Genomic DNA, 22609 nt, shown 5'->3' with positions numbered 1-22609 from the left:
CTGCTTTAAATTTTCTTGCTCGTTATAGCACGATGGATTCTGATTGGCTGTCAATGTTTTTATCGTTCATCAGTTGGAAAAAATCGTTTTGAAAGTGATTCCAACAATATAGTTTTTCTGTGCCTATATCGTTATAGCTGTGGTGTGGACTCTGCTATTCTTTAATATTGAGGACGATTTTTAGAACTATATCTTTATCTTTATAGTTGGTGTGAATGGACCTTTAATCTGGGCAAACTAAGGAGAAAAAAATAATCTTGCTTGAGATCACAACATAAAATTGAATCTGACTTACTGTTTACTCAATTACAATGAACTAAGCGACAATTCCTGAACTTTTTGTCGCAACTTAATTTCATTATGTCTAATTCTTTTTTTTTAAACGTGAGTGAAATGTTTGTGAAATGTGTTACGTTAGACCATTAAGCAAAATAGGGGGGGAAACAGGTAGCAAAAATATTTTGGCATACAATTTACTATTCAAAAGAGACACCAGCATACATTTTCTATTGATCATAGAAGCAGTTATAATCAAAATAAATGTGTTGATAGATAATTACCTGATCAGCATAACTCCTTTAGTGAATCAAGGGTTACAAAAAAACTAAATTAAATAAACGGCACTATCAGTGGATACAAAGTTTTTTTCAGCTAAATCAGCTAAACAGTTGCATCATCTGTCTGAGCTTCTGTGCTGATTAATTTATGTTTCTCATGTGTTTGCCATCCTTGAGAATCTGTTTTGACAAATCTGTTCGCAAGGGTACGGAAGGCGCGGAGGAGTTGGTGTTGGGTGAATTTGTTGAGATTCGATTGTCTGTGCGTGCCTGTCGTATATCTTTGCAGACGATCTTCTTTCAACTCTAAACAGAACACTGTGATTACAGAGAACAAACTGACCCTGAAAAACACAGGAGAGCCCTGAAATGTCTAATGCTTAAGTCTGACTCTCTTCATCTGACTAACAAAAGTCTATTTAATTCAGTTCAAGCGGCGGCTGTCTTTGTAACGCCTCTGGGTAGATATTTCCTATGCACGTAATAGAGCTGTTCAGGAGATAGTCCAAAAACCCAGAAGAGAATTAGCATTTTTGACCTACAGGTTCCCTCTGGATTTTCCTTTAGGCTTTTATAGTGACAGTTTTGGATTTATGAGTAAAATAAGGTCTGTGGTAAGCATTACTAGAAGATACTTGAACATTTTGTTCTACAACATAAATTGCACACAGTTATATGCTAAACGTCTATTTTATATACCAAACATGTATCATGTATTTTGTAAACATGTATTAAACGTGTTTTATATACCAATATATATATATTACATTAATGGAATAGTTCACTCAGAAATGAAACGTATGTCATTATGTATCAACCCTCAAGTTGTTCCACACCTGTATGTACAGTATTTCATTCTTCTGTTGAACACAAAGAAGATATTTTGAGGTATTTGTGTAACCAAACAGTGTTTGGTCACCATTGACTTCCATAGTATTTTTTTTTCCATGCTATGGAAGTCAGTGGGGGCTAGCAACTGTTTGGTTACACGCATTCTTCCAAACATAATCTTTTATGTTAAGCAGAAGAAAGAAACTCATATGGAAAACGTGGGTGAACTAAAAATATAAAAGAAATAACAAAAAGCTTGACAACTATTGCAGCTCTTCTACAGTAACTTGTTAGCAACTTATGTTTTAAAAAAAACTTCAAAATTCATATTTGAGGTATGATTTTGTGTAATTTATGTAGTAAAACAAAGCATCTAAATATAAAAAAAAAATTATAATAAAATTATGGCACAAATTTATAGTACTTCACGGTTGAACAGCTCCATAGGTACATCATGGAAGCAGTAATTCATCAAAATACATGTTCTGAGTAACTACTTGACTGGAAAAAGTCTGAAATCTCCAAAACTGTTTGTCAAGATTTCATGTCACTTAAATATTTCAAAGACGATTTGCTCCTAAGACCAAGAACAACATGTAATTTTTAGACTGGTCCAGTTTATGTGCTTTCTAGAGCAAACAAAGTTTTTTTTACTGAAAGGGGGGGAAGTATAGCCGCCATATTGAGCATTACAATTTCTCACATTTATATTTCAACGCTTAGTCTGTCTCCTTGCCTTATAGTGTCTCTTTCTCTCTGTCTGTTTCTGTGCAGTTCAAAGGCTGAACCCAGTGCTGTGGATCTCCATGAGTAACCAGACAGAGCTCCCTGCTTCCCCTTCATGCCTCTGTCAGTTCCTTGACGCCCACCTTTCACCCTTCTCTCTCCCCACCTGACCGTTACACCTCCTCAATCTTCTTCCCTTAAATGATGTGGTCCGCTGTCAGTGCTCTGCTCCTGGTGCTGCTGGGTACCAGGGTCCTGCTCTCCAGCGGAGACTCTCCCCGCAAAGAAATTAAGATCGATGGGGACCTGGTTCTGGGAGGCCTCTTCCCCATCCATGAGAAGGGCATGGGCATGGATGAATGTGGCCGGATCAATGAAGACCGAGGCATCCAGCGGCTTGAGGCAATGCTCTTCGCCATAGATCAGATCAACCAGGACGTAGGTCTGCTACCGGGTGTGGTTTTGGGCGTCCATATCCTGGACACCTGCTCGAGGGACACCTACGCTTTGGAACAGGCGCTGGAGTTTGTTAGAGCTTCGCTTACAAAAGTAGATGATACAGAGTTCATCTGTCCTGATGGATCCTACGCTCTTCAGGAAGACAGTCCGCTGGCCATAGTCGGTGTCATTGGGGGATCTTTTAGCAGTGTCTCCATACAGGTCAGAACAAGTCAATTTAAGCTAAATTATATATATATATATATACACACATACATACATATATATAAATAAATAATTAATGAGTTAATGAGAAAAGTTTTACTACATTTAACCAAAAATAAAATAATTAGTTCAAATAATCAAAAATATTTGTTTTTTAAATAATTAGTTTTTGCATATACACCACCATGCAACATACCAGACCACATGCATTAGTCCACTTTAACATAGTATTAAAAATATTATTATACTATATTTCTTCATAAGACATAGACAATTTTGCAATTTTACAATTTTGGGGTTTTTACTAAAAATTATTTATTTTTTTTTATGTTTTTTAAATAAAATAATTGTTTATGGAATAAATAAAATATTGTTCGCAACTTAGGTTAAAAAGCTTAAAATTCACATTTGAAATATGATTTTGTGTAATTTATGTAGTCAAATGAAAAGTCCAAATATCTAAAAATGTCAATAAATAAAGAAGGTAAGTACACTGAATATTTTTTTCCTTTAAAACTATTTTTTGCCTTTAAAACTATTTTCATTCAAAATTGCTAGAAAAAATTAAGTAAATTAATTACAAAGAAAGCAAGTAACAAAGACTGAAATAGTATTATCTAGTAATAGTATTTTTGAAATAGCATTTTCTTCTCAAGCACAATCATTGGTTTATGTACAACTTCAATTTTTTTTTAACACTAAGTAATAAGCAACTTACAAGAATAAATTAAAATAATAAATTGTTTATGGAATACTACAAGAAAAAATGCAAAATTTCAAATTAAATATAATTTAATATAAATATATAAATATAATTATGCTAAATAAACAAGTGCACGTCATATTAAATAAAAAAACTATTTCATTTATTTTCTAAAATATGCATAGTTTCATATAGTCCCGAACAAATGGATTAAACATAGTTTGATTTCACAAATTAGTTGCAAGAACATGTTCAAGAACTGAGTTTAATTAGCTCATTTAATTCACTAAAATTAAACAAGCAGCAGAAAATCCGGTCTCTGTAGCATAACCTCCCTTGAGATCTTCCGGTTCACATTTTGAGCACAGTCACCTACTAAACCACTTTTATTTGTGTACAGTTTGGAAGAATTCATCAAAATTACTGAATTATTTGCAAGTTGTGCTTTGTGAATCACAAATTTGTTCTTTACCCTCTAGAAACCTACTTGGCAAAAAAAACAACACAGCCCTTTTTCCTTACCAACTATGAAGAACTCAATCCATTATTTAGAGGGCCGCCTTCAAATAACTCTGCGCCACCCCGTTTTCATTCTTCGCTCCTGTAAATCCAGTTTGCTCTTTCCTTTCCTCTTGTACGTGCACGGATTAGCACTGCGGCTATACTATTGTGTGTGTTGTGCGGTGTTGCTTTCTAGTACCACTGGTGACAGAGCCATGGGAATTTGCATAATTTTGCATAACCCTCTCCCCATTTGTGGCTCAGCAAAAGCTGACTTCCTCTATCAGTTCCGAAATCCGTAATCTGTCTAACCCTCCTTTCTTCTTGTTCCCTCTCTCTGTCTTTTTCTTGTTCTCAGTCACTCTTTTCCCTGTCTTCCTGCAGTTTTATTTAGCAATATTGCTCTGTTTCTGGCAAAAAAGCTGGGAGAATTGTGACCTCACAGTGGTCTCTCGTTAGATAACCATTGTTATCCATCGCTCTCCTCTCATCGCCAATGACTGGGCATTGTTTTTCTCTCACGACACCGGCTGTTGTTTGACAATCCCGCCTCCCTCCCTCTGGCAGACTCAGACTCAAAATCAGCTTTGTCATCAGAGGAATAAATTATATTTCAAAATATATTCCAAAGGAAAACCGTTATTTTAAATCATATTAATATTTTATAATAATGGCTTTTTACTGAATTTTTAATCAAATAAATTCAGCCTTGAAAGAGAAAAAAAAACTGAAACTTGTAAACGGTTTTGTATTTCAGAGAGCAACAGAATCAAGTCCCACCCAAAAAAAAATTCTCATTGATTAACCTATTCATAAGGGGGAAAATGGGTGTTACATACTAGAATGAAGACAGACAGAATTCAGGTTTGCTAAAACAATAAATAAATCCGGTTTAAAATTAGTCAATAACATGCATGGCCTCAGTGATATCAGCAAAAAAGGAAAGTAGGATGGGACTTGATTTAACCTTTTTATTTTTATTTTTTTTTTTTAATAACATGTTCTGATTAATCACAATAACACCAGGAATGTGCATGAAGAAATTAAAAAAAATAATAATTTAAATTAAGAAATTCTAAAATTTAGAAATGTCAATTTTGATCTCAAGTTGGCTTTAATCTCTACTTACATCTAAACATCAAAAAAGTGTCAGCAACTCTTGTTTTGAGCATTTTGCAAACATTCATTACTTTCATATGTAGAACACATATCTGTGAGCATCCCAAAACACAAAATAAACATACAACAAGACCGAACTGCAGGTTTTGTCCTATCTTTGACGTAAAGAGCGGCGAGCTGTCATTGTGCATGCCAGTGTCAGTGTTATGCAGGAAAAGAGACGTTATCCTGTACATGTCTGTGCGTGGGATGTGAGACATGGAAGAGCCAAGCTGCGTCTCACCAAAGAGAAACATTTCCATGCTGCTCGGCCCTGCTGAGGCTGCCTGCGTCCTCTTAATTGGGCTAATGTGGCTTGATCCAATCAAATGACTAAAAAAAGAATATTTTATGTATCATAGACTTTGGATAATTAATTCACAAGGTGCTGACTTATTGATCGATACAGGATTCGTAATGCAGAATATGTTTGTGTGTTTCTCCCAGGTGGCCAACCTGCTGCGACTATTTCAGATCCCTCAGATCAGCTATGCCAGTACCAGTGCCAAACTCAGCGACAAATCCCGCTACGATTACTTCGCACGCACCGTCCCGCCAGATTTCTACCAGGCCAAGGCCATGGCGGAGATCCTGCGTGCTTTCAACTGGACCTACGTTTCCACAGTGGCCTCAGAGGGTGACTACGGAGAAACAGGAATCGAAGCCTTCGAGCAACAAGCCCGTTTGAGAAACATCTGCATCGCTACTTCGGAAAAAGTAGGACGGTCGAGCGCGAAACGCTCTTCGTACGAGGCGGTGGTCCGTCAGCTTCTACAAAAGCCCACGGCCCGCGTGGCAGTGCTGTTTTTGCGTAGCGACGACGCACGAGAACTCATCGCGGCAGCCGCCCGCCTCAACGCATCTTTCCTCTGGGTGGCGAGCGACGGATGGGGGGCACAAGAGAGCATCGTAAAAGGGAACGAATTCACGGCGGACGGTGCGATTACCTTGGAGCTCGCGGCTCATCCTATACCAGAGTTCAACCGCTACTTCCAGAGCCTCACGCCTCTTAATAATCACCGCAACCCTTGGTTCAAAGACTTCTGGGAACAAAAGTTTCAGTGTTCGTTGGGCGGCGCTTCGGCAGCAGGGGCGGGAACCCCAAAGCCACCTTGTGACCCAGAACTGACTATCGACAAGTCAAATTTTGAGCCCGAATCAAAGATCATGTTTGTCGTAAACGCTGTATATGCCATGGCGCACGCCTTGCATCGAATGCAACGGACTCTTTGCACCAACACCACGCGCTTGTGCGACGCCATGCGGAGTCTCGATGGCAGGAAACTCTACCGGGACTTTCTACTTCACGTCAACTTTAGAGGTAACCTGCTTTGTTTTTCTCCTCACAGTCTAGCAGCATACGAGTTTGCGTTGTTCGCGGCGTATCTGTGTCACTCCGTGGTTCCGAAACGGCAGGTTTACAGGCTCTGTAATTAGAGACACTGTGTGTCTTGATTGCGACTTGGAGAATGAGGCAGGAGTTGAGCGTCTTCTGTCAGCGCCGCTGAGAGCTCGGCATTGACTGACAGCTGAAGGAGAGAGAGGCAGGTAAAAATAAACTATGTAAAAGTGCTCAGCATGCTCAGGTTGGCGTGGCAAGTAGATGGGATTATGCCACACTTATCTGTGACTATGCACAAACACATTCAAAGACAAACTCACAGAGGGAGAGAGCTAACGATAGCTAGAAGTTTCGAGGAGGAAAGGATGCAGAGAATTCTGACTATGCCAAACAGAGATGATGGGAACAGCAGCACAATTACATTATACATAAGCAGCGCATAATGAATACATAAGGGATAATGTAGAGATGCAAAATAAACCTTGATAGGGTAATCAGGATCCTCACTTGAAACAGAGTGGTCTTATATCATTCTAAGGGGGTTATTTTGCAATAATGACCGGCAGACTGTGCATAATTTAGTTGATTACAAGACTACTTACCAAATAAATAAATGGACATTAAATATTGATTTGAGCTGAAATTCCTTAATGTGAGAAGAAAGAGGCTGCAGAGTGATGTAAATAAATACCATGGTCTATAGCACAGTATACACTTACAAAAAGTACTGTGATGGTGCTATAGTACAGTGGCAGTATCAGATGGTAATACTGTGGTATTTTGAAATATACCATAGTACTGAAGTTCATGGTACCATATCTTAAATACCATAGTGGTACCATAGTAAAATCCCAAAATACCATGGTTAGTACTTTTTATAAGGGATTTACAATGGATCAGAAATTAATATGTACATAATAATAATAATAATAATAATGCTGATAATAATAATTAATTAATTAATAATTAAATATTCTTAATAGAAATCTATTATGCTCAACAGGAATACATTTATCTGATCAAAAATACAGTAAAAATAAATAAAACATATTATAAAAATCAGTAATTTTGTGAAATATTATTACCGTTTAAAACAACTGTTTTCTTTCTTAAAGGGGTCATAGGATGCTACATGCACTTTTACAAGTTGTTTGAACTGAAATGTGTGTTGGCAGTGTGTGCACACAACCACCCTATAATGATAAAAATCCACCCAGTGGTTTTTTGTTAATCTACTAAAATCTTTACCCCTTCTCAAATCGAGCCGATCTCAGATGCCTGTCTGTGTGACGTCACACAGACAGGCCCCTCACACGATAGTTTGATTGACAGTAGCGTTTCAGCACAGACTGGACTGGTGTCTTAACTTAGACCCGCCCTGAGTGAGCTGTCATCAGTCCGCCATTGTTTCACCGCTAGAGCAGATGTAGACAAGAATGACTCCTATTTAATGAATCTTTGCAAATCGCCTTTCCTAATAATGTGCTAATTAGCAAGTTTCACGATGAATGCGGCTAAAATAAATGGTCTCTCTGAGAGCAGCTCGGAAGAAAGGGGTGGGGTCAGCAGAGCTCATTAACATTTAAAGGAAAATGCTACAAAAACGGCTTGATCTGAAAAGAGCTGTTTTTGACAGGGTAAAAAATGTGTTTTTTACACTACCATTGAGAAATTTTAACCAAACTATGTTACAGACTTTTCATTAAGACCCCAAAGAATCATATCAACTTGTGGAAAATGGGCATCCTATGACCCCTTTAATACATTTTCAAATTATATTTATTCCTATGATGGCATAGCAGAATTTTCAGCAGCCATTACTCCAGTCTTCAGTGTCACATGATCCTTAAGAAATCATTTTATGCTGATTTGGCGTCTAAGTAACATTTTGGAATATTATTAATGCTGAAAACAGTTGTGCCGTGTAATATTTTTTTATGGAACATGTTACTTTTTTTATTTTTTGTTAAATAAAAAGTTAGAAATAGAATAGAATAGCATTTGAAATAGAAACTGTAGCATTTTAAATGTTTTTACTGTCACTTTTGATCCATATATATCGACGATAGATAGATAGATAGATAGATAGATATGAAGAGTTCATTTGCAAAACAGATAACTCCGTTTTTAACTATTTTCAAAAATCATGTTTTTCCATTGTGCATTCCAATTTCAATCAAACTGCAGTTGGGTTATTTTGATTAGGTTAAAAAAGAACAAAAAAATACAGCTAACTAACACAACAAAACACAATAAAAACATGATAACATAATAAAAAAAACATGATTTTTGAAAATAATGTTATTAGTTACCTGTTTTTGCAAATAAACTCTTCATATGTAAAATTAATAATACATTAAAAAAAGACACAAAACTACATGAAAATTTGTGCCATACAACAAAATGCCATGCTTTTCCCTATGATACTATCACTGTACCGCCACAGTACTTTTTGTACAGTGCATATGTGTGCATGTGTATGTATGAAAGACAGAGCAACAGAGGGAGGTAACGCTAGTTTCACACACAGAAAAGAGAGAAACCGACACAAAGACAGATGGAAAGAGTGAGAGAGAAAGATAGAAAGATAGAAAGATCGGGCAGATAAAATGACGGGAGAGAGGTTGAGTGGGCTGATACGCATCAGCAGAAGAACATTCTCTTTGAAGTTCACCATCTTCATTTTTCAAGCGCAGAATCAAAGACGTGTGGGGTTTGCTGTCTGAGGCGATTGAGAGGGAGGCAGGAGGCAAGCCATGCAGGAGAACAGGAGGGGAAAAAAACATCATCATCATGCAGACAGAGGAGATGGAGGTAGAGAGAGAGAGACAGAAAAGACAGAATGGAGGAGCTTGTGGAGTGAGAAGGATCGTAGATGTGCCTGGAATCCAGAGAAGGGTGTTGGTATAGATGATCTGCCATGGAGAAAGAGAGAAACGGAGGAAAGATGGAAGAGATGAGAAGAGAAGCCCAGAAGGATTTACAGTTCACATTCTCCTCCCTATAGTGAAGAATTAAGTCCTCTGCGTTTCCAGCATTCTGACTCACAAAGTTCACACAGCTGACCCTTCTCTAGCTTTCTTTTTATCTATGGAAAGCCTATTATTACTAAAGGTGCTTTCACACTTGAGCTTTTGGAGTCTATTTGTCATTTGCTTGGCTGGTTTTCAGAACTCGGATGCACACCTTTTGGCATTTTGTATGATCAGTGGCAGCCCATTTACACTTGATATTAACAGTGAGCTGGGAGCTTGGAATCGAGTCCTTAAAGTGATAGTTCACCCAAAAAAATGAACATTTACTCACCCTCATGTTGTTGCAAACTTTTTTTTGATAGAACTGTATTCTAATAAGCATTAATATGAAGAGCATACAAATACTGAGTAAAATGATCCATCTAAAATATATATATAATGGTTTCCGCAAAAGTATTAAGCAGTTTTGTTAAGTTTCAAACATTGATAATAATGCTGAAGACATTATTATATATAATAGTAATTTGTAACATTGATAATCATTAAAAATGTTTCTTGAGCAGCAAATCAGCATATTAAAATGATTTCTGAAGGATCATGTGACACTGAAGACTGGAGTAATGATGCTGAAAATTCATCTTTGCCATCACAGGAATAAATTACATCTTAAATTAAAATAGAAAGATGAACTCTTTTTCTAATATTTTGCAATATTACATTATTATACTGTATTTTTTATCAAATAAATACAGCCTTGGTGAGCAAAAGAGTCTTCTCAAAATATCTTTTTATGTTCTGGAACTGTGTCATTTTAGTATTATTGAGATACTATCATTTTATTGATATTGTGAATTAGTTTTTATTTTTATATTTTTTGTTTTCATTTTAGTTAAAATTTTAGTCATTTTGTTTTTGTTTTTTAAACATGTCTTTATAGTTTTTAATCATTTTTATTTGGTTTACGTTTTTGTCATTTTAGTACCTCAAGTTAAACTAAATGAGAACTAAAAAATGAGAAATATTGCAACAACTTTAGATAATTATAAGTTTTAAAATACTTTATTTCAGTTTATATTCATATTTAAGTAACAAACCTTTTTATGTTTTAGTTTTATTTAAATAATAACCTGGCACAGAAGAAAGAAACTCAAACAAGTTTGAAACAACATGAGAGTGAATAAATGATGACAGAATTTACATTTTTGGCCAAACTACTCCTTTAATTAAATCCATTGGATACACATTTTAACATGCAAATATCTGGTATACAGTTAATTGCAAACATCTCAGCTGATCATTTGTGATTGAATCACCCAAAGATGGATATTAACACCAGGTGTACCATCTACTCTACAACCCTGAAGAATATTCCACCTCCTTCTAGAACATTCTTCCAGCAGGACCTGTTTATGGCTTATTGCATGATAAAAGTGTTAGAAGCGGTTAGCTGGATGTCACAAAGTGCTATTCACAGGCAGCTCCTCTTGTCAGTGGTGTTGTGTAAAAACCTTACCCTCTGCATCAGAGCGTTCCTGTGCTGCGAGGAGCCTGTCACATCCCCAAGAGCCCGACTCCTCGAATACCCTAACACACTGTGGCAACATGCCGTTGCTATAGCAATTAGGTCGCCACATGGCATCAAGTGGTGAGGTAATCCAGTAGGGTTACAGAGGGGAGTCCTGTCAACAAAGAGAAAAAGAAAGCAAGATAGAGAGGGATACAGTACTTCCATTGAGTGCCACTCATTTAGCACAAACACACACTTAGATATTCGCCCTCATATTCCAAAACCGCATGATCTTTATTGCTTTCTACTACCTACAAAGGCAACTGCCTTCTTAAGCAACATCCAAACTAAAATAAAACTTCATACGTGATACTGTATGTCTGGAACGCTTTACACAGGGAGCAACTGTACTTAAACTTAGTCAAACTTAGTTTTAGCTTAGATTGGCTTGTACTCTTTTTTTTGTAATGAAAGACTGGCAAATTTAACATGTCATATTGGAGAGGTTGAGAAACTAACAGTGCTGCTTAACACCTGTTTACAGTACTTACCGTTTCTGCTGGAGAAGTTAAAAACTGCTACTGCTAAAACTATAACTGTAAGCCTTTTTCATTTGCAGTTGTGGGGCTTTTAAAATGACAAATACATAAATATTTATAAATAAATGTCATTTTAAATGTACTAAGCAATACCACTGCAATGCATGCAAAAACGATATAATTATATTTGGATAATTCTATTAATCACAGATTAATTCTCTTAATCTGTGTAAAAATGCTTCAGTTAATAAAAAAAAAAAGATTGTTGTATTTCTCCATGAAGGATGCATGCAATTACAATTGCAATCTACACTACTGAAACAGAAACAGAAACAGTAATATTGTAATATATATATATATATATATATAATTTAAAATGACTGTTAATACAAATTTTTTTAAATTCAAACAGGTATCTAGAGGGCAGTATAATTCTACCACTAACCTTTTGAAACAGTCGCCTTTGTGTCGGAAACACCTGTGATGCTTCAAAATAATCTCTAGGTAGGCAGCTCACTAGAATCTGGAAATGAGCTATCAAGACAGACACACACACACACACACACACACACAAACACACACAATAGGATATTTGTGTTTTTCCTTTTCTCAGACACTTTCAACCCACACACCATGAAACAAAACAATTGCTCGTCCGCCCACCATTGCCTCACAAACACACACACACATAATGAAAGCTGGGATTTAAGCATCACCTCCATCTGCAGCCACTAGATCACTTACAACTAATTAGCCGCCTCTCAAATTCACAGATCTGGAGTAAATATTTATCATGCCTCACAACAATGGATTATTATTTTAGCGATGGTGTATTTTCGGAGCAGCAGAAGCGTTTGACACTGAGCAGCTACAGAAGAGTTTTCACCTTGCTTGCATTCTTATCACACACACACAGAGCAACGTCATAATACACTATGAAACAAAGCAATCGCTCATCCACCCACCATTAACACAGACACACACATGCACTACACACACACTGAACTGGCACCACAGAAAGAAGAGCTTGTGTATTTGTTGCTCTATGGAAGATTTATTGTCATGTAAACAGCGAAGTGGGAAAGTCAGGCATGGATAGCATCTCTGCGCTCATACGACACAATCTCACAAAACTGTGCCCAAACTGCTGTGCATTTATATAGCTGGACAGAGTCATAAACACATCCACAACTATTTAGCAGAGGTGGTAAACACACAGAAAAGAAAAAGGCAAGTCTCGAGTCTGCAGTAAAGAAAAAATGTCAAGTCAGTGGCTCACCTCATGCAAGCTGTCCTGCTAAGAATCAAGTAATGTCACAGTATAAAAAGTGCCTTATATTACTTATTTATTTCCCTCCAGGAATTGAACTTTCTGTTTTATGAATTATAAATATCCCAAAAGAAACATACTGTTGTTTAATGTCTAAAAGCTGATTCTGTCAGCTTAAATTGTTTTACAAGGGGGAAAAAATACAGTAAATAGATCAAAAAACTTTTGTTGTTATCCCATTAAATGAATGGAAATTTAGGAATGACTCATTTTTGGAGGAATAGGACTCATGATGCAAAGAAATTCAAAATGTAAAAAAATAAAATAAAATAAATAAAAAATCAACATATTAGAATGATTTCTGAAGGATCATGTAACACATATATATATATATATATATATATATTATTTGTTCTTTTTTACTTATACTACTTATTTACATTACTATTAAATATGAATATATTATTAATAATATTATATATTTACTCACCCACATGCTATTCCAAACTGGTTTTCTTCTGCAGAACATAAATATTTTGAAAAATGTTTCAGTTGAGTGAAAATCAATGGTGTTCAAAATTTCGAAAGGACCTAAAGGTAGCATAAAAGTAATCCATTCAGCTCCAGCAATTTAATCCAAGTCTTCAGAAAATATATTATCCCATTGTATGATGAACAGAGCAATATTTAGTTAGTTATTCAATCTTGAATCAAATGAAATGATTGATCAGCTCATGTATACACCCAAGAACCAATGAGGTTTGATGTTACTGAAAGGTAGCTGTAGCCTATTTGATTTTAACTCTGTAATAATGAGTTGAATTAAAAAAAAATAAAAATGAATAAATAAATAATAATAATAATTTAGTCTTAAATTTCACTCTGGGTGACAGAAGCAATGTAAATCGCATGCTTTTGCATGACTGTGCACTGTGTAAATGTAGACTGAGAGGTTTTAGTTGTTCTGTGACTGTCATTTTGCAAAATAATTAATTGTTGTAACATTGCTGCATCATCTAGTCATCAAATACATCATCAGTCCAAGTAGACTCCTGAGTCCTGAGTCATTTCATTTAATCAAGCAAGTCACAAATCCTTAAATGTGCAACTCGAGTCAAATCATGTAACTGTAGTCCGCCACCTCTGCTATCTACTCATGACACACCTCTTTATCATTTCTTTCTGTTCTCCTTTCTCGGTGAAGAAGCTCTTCAAAACACAACTGTCAAACTCAGCTGTGCATATGTCTGTGGATGTATGTGTGTGGGTCCTTGATGGGGGTGCTGTATCTGAATGGCGACTGTCAGTTGCATAGGTGTGCACAGTAGAGATATGTTGTTTTTAAAGGTGGGGTAAGCGATTTTTCAAAACGCTTTAGAAAACTGATCCGGGCCAAATAGCAAAACAAACTTGTAGCCAATCAGCAGTAAGGGGCGTGTCTACTCATGATGTGGAGGAGAGAGCGTTCAGTGCACAGGACGGACATTAGCCGAGCCGAGCGACAGAAAGATAGAGATGGCGGATAAAAAAACAAAAGAGTACGTATGTGTGGGGCGGAGCTATCAAAATAGGGGCGAGACCCTTTTGGGGTAGGGGCGTGTTTGTTTTGGTGATTTAAAATGTCAACATTGGCTACCAGAAATCGCTTACCCCACCTTTAAGCCCTGAATTTTGGAAACGTCTCGGATGCCAGATTGGCATGTTGTGGTAGGCTAAGTGGATCATGCTCAGCAGTGATGTCACATCGCCAACTCTATGTGTCTCTGTCAAAATGGAAAATAATGTTACCATGGAGCTTAAAGAGTAACTGACAAGTGCATATGTAATGAGTGGGGCGGGGCCGAGAGCTGTGGAAGCAGAGCAAGGTCAGTGGAGTTTAATGGTAATGAGCGCCACCTGCGCCACTCACCGGTCTCGAGTCCCACGGAGGAGCTCCGGAAGGATAAAAGGATGTGTGACGATAGTGGAAGACGAGAGAGGACCAGACCTGGACTTTATTTTCTGTTTTGTGTGCAGCAGTCGTCCGTGAGGGGCTGCCGCTTTACTTTCATTTTGTGTTTATTTATTTTATTATTAAAGTCTTTAAATGTTCGCGGGTTCCCGCCTCCTTCTTCCCGTTCTATGAACTGTGTTACAGTATATTACCTAAGAGAGAGACAGAAAGAGAGACTGCACAAGTTGCTACAAAAAAAGAAGAAAAAAAACTGAAACTAACACTTTTCTGTTGAAAACAATAGTGTTTTATATTTTTATATTTATAGTGTTTTATGTATGTATAAAACATACACTGTAAAAAAATGAATCTAGTTCATCTTAAAAATTTAAGTTCAGCTGCAGCTGAATCGTTTGAGTGCATGATTCAACACATCACTAATTTATTTGCTGAATGAATCAGTGTTTTGGAACAAATCGGCTGAATTAATGAATCAATGACTCACTCATAAAGAGAGTCACTTGTCGCCACCTACAGGCGTAACGACGTAACCTGCAGAAACGGTCACTGAATAAGCCTCGCCATTGCGCAGATAGTTCATCTGGAACGAGCAAACACAGACAAATGGAGGGATGGCAGTGAAACAACAAATGTAATGTCTTACATACAGGACTATTAAAAGAGTAAAAGTCTTTTTCTCCTTCAAAAATAAGTGCATAACACCCCTGACCACGTTTATACACTCGATATGATGTACAGTGCTGTTCTTTATGCCTTAATGGTGATCTTTATGCCTTGTGTCAAAATCTGTAAACAACTTTGTGACTCCCCTACGAGAGAGAGGTCAATTATAAATTCATGTTCATCCTCAGTCGGTCTGTGAATGTTTATGTCCCTCCGCTCCATGAGCAGTCTGAGTGATTCGTGTTGAGAAGTAATAGCAGTAAGTAAATCACACAGGTTAAACTGCTCTTGCCGGATCTGTTCAAATCAATAAAGCTATTCTAAGGCACCGTCAGACTACAAGCCTGATTTGTTGATTTACTGTATCTGTGTCTACAGCATCTCATGACAAAACATGCAAACATCTGTCAGGGATGCACAGAGAGATATTCTGATCGACACTTATTTTATATTGTGAAAGATACTGGTTTTTGTCCACGATAAAACTTTGTTCTTTAAATAACACAAGGCATCAAAAGATCATAAAATAAAAGTGTTTAAATAATGTACAACAAAGTAATTATTTTGCAGACTGCCATAAAACAAGAGATTTTGAGATTGAACTCGGATCAAATCAAATTATGACCAATTCAAGCTATACTTCAATTATAATCCCATATCTATCCATCCATACATGATCTAATATCTGCATTTCAATCATTCTGATCTATCCATCAACCTATTACTGATAGATGTATTTCACCCTCAACCATAACCCCATATCTATCCATCCATCACTGGATATCTGTGATGGAACAATAGATATATATACATAGATAGATAGATAGATAGATAGATAGATAGATAGATATAGATATCCATCAGATTGTCGCTGTGAGTCCTATATGGAAAGCATTTGTCCGACAATAGGTATGTCCATATCCTTGGAGGCTCAGCACAAGCTAATTAACAGCAATTAGTGTTTGTAACAGGTAATTATATTACAGTTAATTATCCTGTTACCAGATGCTGATTATTTAATATAGGGGTGTGCTCAACATCTGCTGCCAATGAGGGATGATTACACATTATCGAGGGTCGCGTGCCATCAAATTCTGGAATGAACAGATGAGCTATGAAGAAATGAACTATGGGCCACAGAAGGTTAATAAGGTTTGATCCAGCACACGATGAAGTTCTCGAATACAGCAAGACGTGTATGGATTTCATTGCACCTTTGCTGCATATGTGTGTGTGTGTGTGTGTGTGTGTGTAGGTGCGTGTGTGCATGGGTGTTGACATTTACGTTATCTTTGTGAATGATGGGGTTCATAACTTCTAACCTGTTTTCCTTATCTGATGAATCATCATCCAGCAGCAACCCTCTGAGCAATTACACCGTGCAGAGAAAATGCACTGCACCAGGTTTGGATGTAGCCTACTATTTGTGTCTACATATAGTTTAAATTACAAAAAATAACTATATAATTATCATGGCACTGTTATAAATACATAATATATATACATATGCACATCCCTGACAGAACCAAATAACTAGCCGAATATGTATACATGTATATATTTATAAAACATAATAATAATACATGTTATATAGACAGACAGACAGACAGATAGATAGATAGATAGATAGAGATAGAGACAGACAGACAGAGACAGACAGACAGACAGACAGACAGATAGATAGATAGATAGATAGATAGATAGATCCAGAGACAGAGACAGAGAGATAGATCGACAACTTCTGTCAACATCTCCACAACTTCAATTCTCACTCTTTCTCTTGCCCCTATAGAAAAATAATCACTTGTACAAACAGTAGTGACAGTTTGTCCATCATCCCTTGAGGGGCATTTTCTTCTTGTCTTTTCTCCTGGTTCACACTATATCATTCTCCCTGAGGCCAAAACGCGAGACAGAAGCATCATCTCCTCTGTGCTCATTTGCCGTGTCTTATTTTGCAATGTGCTGACCAAGGACGCTTACTCCCAGAGCCCCGAGCTACAGTACAGAGGTGTGTGGGAGACTTCATATGAACGATAAAACCAATACCTAGCACATAAACCCTGACAGTAAGCAGCACGATTCCTCATCAAACCCTCGATACGTTCTCCGCTCGAAGTCGAACGGCATTGCAAAGTCATTTTGTTTAGAGATTTGATGATACTTTTCTTTGCCTACTATAATTGCTTCATGAGCCTGCAGCCGTTTACGTACTTACTGTTAATAACCAAAGACGGTCATAAAGGGAACTATCTGTTTTTGAGTTAATAATGTGTTTCGTTCCGCTTGATATGTGTGAATTAACTTCTCCCCTCTTTCTCGTACTCTCTCTCAAGCTCCGTTCTCCCCTGCCGGCTCGGAGAATCAAGTAAAGTTTGATGCGTATGGTGACGGAATAGGCCGATACAACATCTTCAATTACCAGCTTGTGCCAGGCAGCGACAAGTTCACTTATATCCAGGTTGGAGAGTGGGCAGAGAGTCTTTCCCTAAACGAGGGCTTGATCGGCTGGCCGAGGGGAGCGGATGTACCCACGTCTCAATGCAGTGACCCTTGCGCTCCCAATGAGATGAAGAAGATGCAAGCCGGCGAATACTGTTGCTGGATTTGTACTCCTTGTGAGCCCTATGAATACCTACCAGATGAGTTCACATGCATGCCCTGTGCACCCGGCCAATGGCCCCGTCCCGACCTGACCGGATGCTACGACCTTCCTGAGGACTACATCATGTGGGAGGATGCTTGGGCCATTGGACCCATCTCAATTGCATGTGTTGGCTTCATATGTACCTTAATGGTCTTCGTCGTTTTCATTCGGCACAACGACACGCCGCTGGTCAAAGCATCCGGTCGTGAGCTGTGCTACATCCTGCTGCTGGGAGTCTTCATGTCCTACGTCATGACTTTCATATTCATCGCAAAACCTTCGCCTATCGTGTGCACGCTGCGGCGGTTAGGCCTCGGTACCTCGTTCGCGGTATGCTACTCCGCCTTGCTCACGAAGACCAATCGCATCGCTCGCATATTCAGCGGTGTAAAAGAGGGCGGGGCTCAGAGGCCACGCTTCATCAGTCCCAGCTCACAGGTGTTCATCTGTCTGTTGTTGATCTCCGTGCAGCTCTTGTTGGTGTCCGTCTGGCTACTCCTGGAAGTGCCCGGCACACGGCGGTTCACAACGCCGGAGAAACGCCAGACTGTCATTTTGAAGTGTAACGTACGGGACTCTAGCATGCTGCTGTCGCTGAGCTATGACGTGGTTCTGGTGGTCCTCTGCACGGTCTACGCCTTCAAGACCCGCAAGTGTCCGGAGAACTTCAATGAGGCCAAGTTCATCGGCTTCACCATGTACACCACCTGTATCATCTGGCTGGCCTTCCTGCCCATCTTCTACGTCACCTCCAGTGACTACAGGGTACGTCTGACACTGTAAAATTAATTCAGTAAAATTAAAGTTAACTGAAATTCATATAACTGCAATAAGTGTAAGATTTAAAGGGATAAATCACCCACAAATTTAATTGTGCCACTGTTTACTCACGATCATGTCATTCCAAACTTGTATGACTCTATTTCTTCTGTGGAACACAAAATAAGATATTTTGTGTTTTTTCTCCATACAATGAAAGTCATTGGGCTCCAATGTTGTTTAGTTGCCAGAGTCAAAGTATCTTCTTTTGTTCTGATATGAAATAATGACAAAAGTTAAATTTTTGGTTGAAATTCCCTTCAAGTAGAAAAGGAAGGTTTGTCTAGGCAAATCTTGAATGATGGATTCATTAAGCCTGATGTTTCATAGGCCTTATACACAGGCAAATCTATAATATTTAAAATGTATAGATTGTTTGTTATATTAGTTTTTAAAAGAGTGTAAAAATGCAAAATTCTAATAATAGCAGACAAATCAAATAACAGAATCCAAGTAAAAAAAAATACATCTGAACAATAACATATGTGACCCTGGACCACAAAACCAGTCATAAGTGTCAATTCTTTTAATAAATAAGCTTTCCATTCCATGTATGATTTGTTAGGATAGGATCATATTTGGCTGAGATTTAAAACTATTTAAAAATCTGAAATCTGAGTGTGCAGAAAATCAAAATATTGAGAAAATCGCCTTTAAAGTTGTCCAAATGAAGTCCTTAGCAATGCATACAGCGGGTAAAATAAGTATTGAACGCATCACCATTTTTCTCAGTAAATATATTTCTAAAGGTGCTGTTGACTTGATATTTTCACCAGATGTCGGTAACAACAATGAAAACAAAACAAATAAGTTAAAAAATTAAGTTATGTGTAATAAAATGGAATGACGCAGGGGAAAAGTACTGAACAGATGACGAAAGGGAGGTGCAAAAAGGCATGGAAAGCCAAGACACCAGCTGAAATCTATCAGTAATTAGAAAGCAATCCTGCCCCTAGTCAGTGGAAATTAATATTAGCTGGTTCAGTCCCAACACCTACAGTACCAGGACGATGAAGATGAAACAAGGGTGGACATTTCACAAGACAATGATCCCAAACACAGCCAAGGAAACTCTCATTGAGAGAAAAAGAAAAAGAAAATAAAGCTGCTAGAATGTCCAGCCAATCACCTGACTTAAATCCAATAGAAAATAAGAAATAAAGTTTTGAGTTCATAGAAGAGGCCCACGGAACCTTCAAGATTTGAAGACTCTGTGGAAGAATGGGACAAAATCACTCCTGAGCAATACATGCGACTAGTTTCTCCATACAGGAGGCGTCTTGAAGCTGTCATTACCAACAAAGGCTTTTGTACAGAGTATTAAATACATTTCAGTAGTTCAATACTCTTTGCCTGTGTCATTCCATTTTATTACACATAACTTCATTTCTGAACTTATTTGTTTTGCTTTCTTTGTATGTATGGGTTACTTGGATTGTTACCGACATCTGGTGAAAATTTCATGTCAACAGCACCTTTAGAAATATATTTACTGAGAAAAATGGTGACGTATTCGATACTTATTTTACCCGCTGTATTACTAATCAAAAATTAAGTTTTGAAATATTTACGGTAGGAAATTTACAAAATATCCTCATGGAACATGATCTTTACTTATTATCCTAATGATTTTTGGCATAAAGGAAAAATCAATCATTTTGACCCATACAATGTATTGTTGGCTATTGCTACAAATATACATGTGCTACTTATGACTGGTTTTGTGGTCCAGGGTCACATATAAAAATTCAGATTTAATGATTCTGCTGAATTGGCAAATGATGTGATGAATAATGAATATGTTTGCAATAAATCTAATTCATGGAATTATTAAATAATACGTTCTTATTGAATAACTTGAATTATTAGAGAACTAATTAATATTAATAATTATTAATACCTGCAGCAACATGCCACTGTGAACATTCTGCCTCAATTCTGTGGGTAGGGCACATCTTACTTATCTTTTTACTTTAAAAAAAAAAAAACAATATTTGTTATTGTACAAATTGAAATGAATTCAGCTTCCTTTGGGGTGTGGCCAAATCGATTACATTTCCAGCTCATGAATTTAAAGGTAACCAATTCTTAACATAACTGAATTATACCCATTCCTGTCTGACATAAGCAGAAATACTGCTCAAATCAAATGAAAGTACCTGGAGCTAACTGAACACAGCTAGATTTAATCTGCTTTAGTGAGAATGAATCAAACTGATCTGAGCTGAAAAGCGGAACCAGAAAAAAAGCCATTAACATGCAAAACAGACGACGTTGTCTTGTATCCGCGCTTGTGGGAGCCCAAAATGCCTGCTGTTCGGATAGCTGTTACGTGTATTAGGAATTACACCAAGTAAGCAGAACTGTCAGATAGAAATCTGTTGACAAATTTAAATCTTCAGCAAACACGTAGCCTCAACAGACAACTTCTCAATAGTTCGTTGATGCAACAAATATATCACATAGAGCGATTCAGTTTCTATAACCGAGCTTGTCATTCACCACACCAGCTTGAAGTACTCAAACAGCATTGCCACTCAAGAGAGAAACTGGACCATGTAGACAGCCTGCTGACGCAAAGAGGAATTCTTGCAGTGAGCAGGATGAAAACGTATCATACTAGGCCGCAGTCAATGAAGTGCGAAGAGAGGCTATTTGCTCAAGAGACGCAGCCCTCAGAGACTGTTCGCACAGAATGCTGATGCCTGTAGAAGCGCAAGATAGTTGAAAGATACAGAAACCCGAGTGCAAATGCATGCAGAGCTACGAAGCGACCGAGTAAAACACAACAGAATAAGGACGGCTTTATAAGATGGCTCACGCTGATTACATTGCAGAAAATATGAGCAAGACTAACAGAACAGCTTATCAGTTCGCGTATTTTTAGCAGGACATGAACATATGCGCATGGGGAACCCGCTGATAAGTCATAATGAGATAAAAGTCTAACTGAAACGGATCATACCGTTCATTTAGCTCTCTGTGAAATCGTTACTTAAGCGGAACAGCGTTGGATTGTTAGTGAAGGTCTAGATTCCCCTGGGCTGAGAAATTCCTGTTTAGCGTTATATCCGTCCTCCTATTCGTTCTGTAACAGCGGTGCGTCTTAACGGGGGACCGCGGGGAACAACACGAAGATCTAAAACTGGAGGGAGGAAAATTATGTTGCTAATGGGAGACGTTCAACTACTTCTAATCAAATGCTATTTACGCAGCACTTTGCTAAATGTCACTGATATTATACCCCGTGCTCTACCTCTTTATTAGCCAAGGGGGTTCTTGATAGTTACAACTAATAGCTTCTGATTATGGGAATGAATGGGAGTCACCATAGAGACAATGAGGGTGAGACATGAATTGTGGTTTTCCTCTCTCTCTCTCTCAGGTCCAAACCACAACCATGTGTATATCTGTCAGTCTGAGTGGATTTGTGGTGCTGGGCTGCATGTTTGCCCCCAAAGTCCACATCATCATGTTCCAGCCTCAGAAGAACGTCACCAGTCACCGGTTAAACATGAACCGGTTCAGTGTGAGCGGGCCGGCCACTAGCTACGCGTCCCACGGTGAGATCTACACACAAAACAAAAAGAGATATTGCCGTATTTGAAGTTTAAGTATGTCACATTGGTCACACTTTATTTTAAGGTCCAATACTCGCTATTAACAAACCATTAACTGCTAACTTTTGCCTCAATAAACTACTAATTTGCTGCTTATTAATAGTAAGGTAGTTGTTAAGTTTAGGTATTGGGTA

The 22609-nt window shown here is 37.7% G+C and overlaps 1 protein-coding gene across 2 annotated transcripts in view; it reads left to right on the top strand.

Moving 5' to 3' along the window:
* Positions 1–22609, top strand: part of grm3 (glutamate receptor, metabotropic 3) — a 40897-nt gene that overhangs the window by 14462 nt on the left and 3826 nt on the right. For both annotated transcript variants that reach the window (XM_016456473.1, XM_016456474.1), the window contains exons 2-5: positions 2163–2774; positions 5587–6460; positions 17726–18801; positions 22241–22418. In XM_016456473.1, the coding sequence (XP_016311959.1) occupies positions 2316–2774; positions 5587–6460; positions 17726–18801; positions 22241–22418 (2587 nt within the window). In that variant the 5' untranslated portion in view covers positions 2163–2315. The remainder of the gene's footprint in view (positions 1–2162; positions 2775–5586; positions 6461–17725; positions 18802–22240; positions 22419–22609) is intronic.

The sequence above is a fragment of the Sinocyclocheilus anshuiensis genome, unplaced genomic scaffold (genome assembly GCF_001515605.1).
Source record: "Sinocyclocheilus anshuiensis isolate Anshui unplaced genomic scaffold, SAMN03320099.WGS_v1.1 scaffold679, whole genome shotgun sequence".
NCBI classification, from domain to species: Eukaryota; Metazoa; Chordata; class Actinopteri; order Cypriniformes; family Cyprinidae; genus Sinocyclocheilus; species Sinocyclocheilus anshuiensis.
The sequence above is the reverse complement of the archived record's forward strand: the minus strand, read 5'-3'. Positions and strand labels throughout refer to the sequence as shown.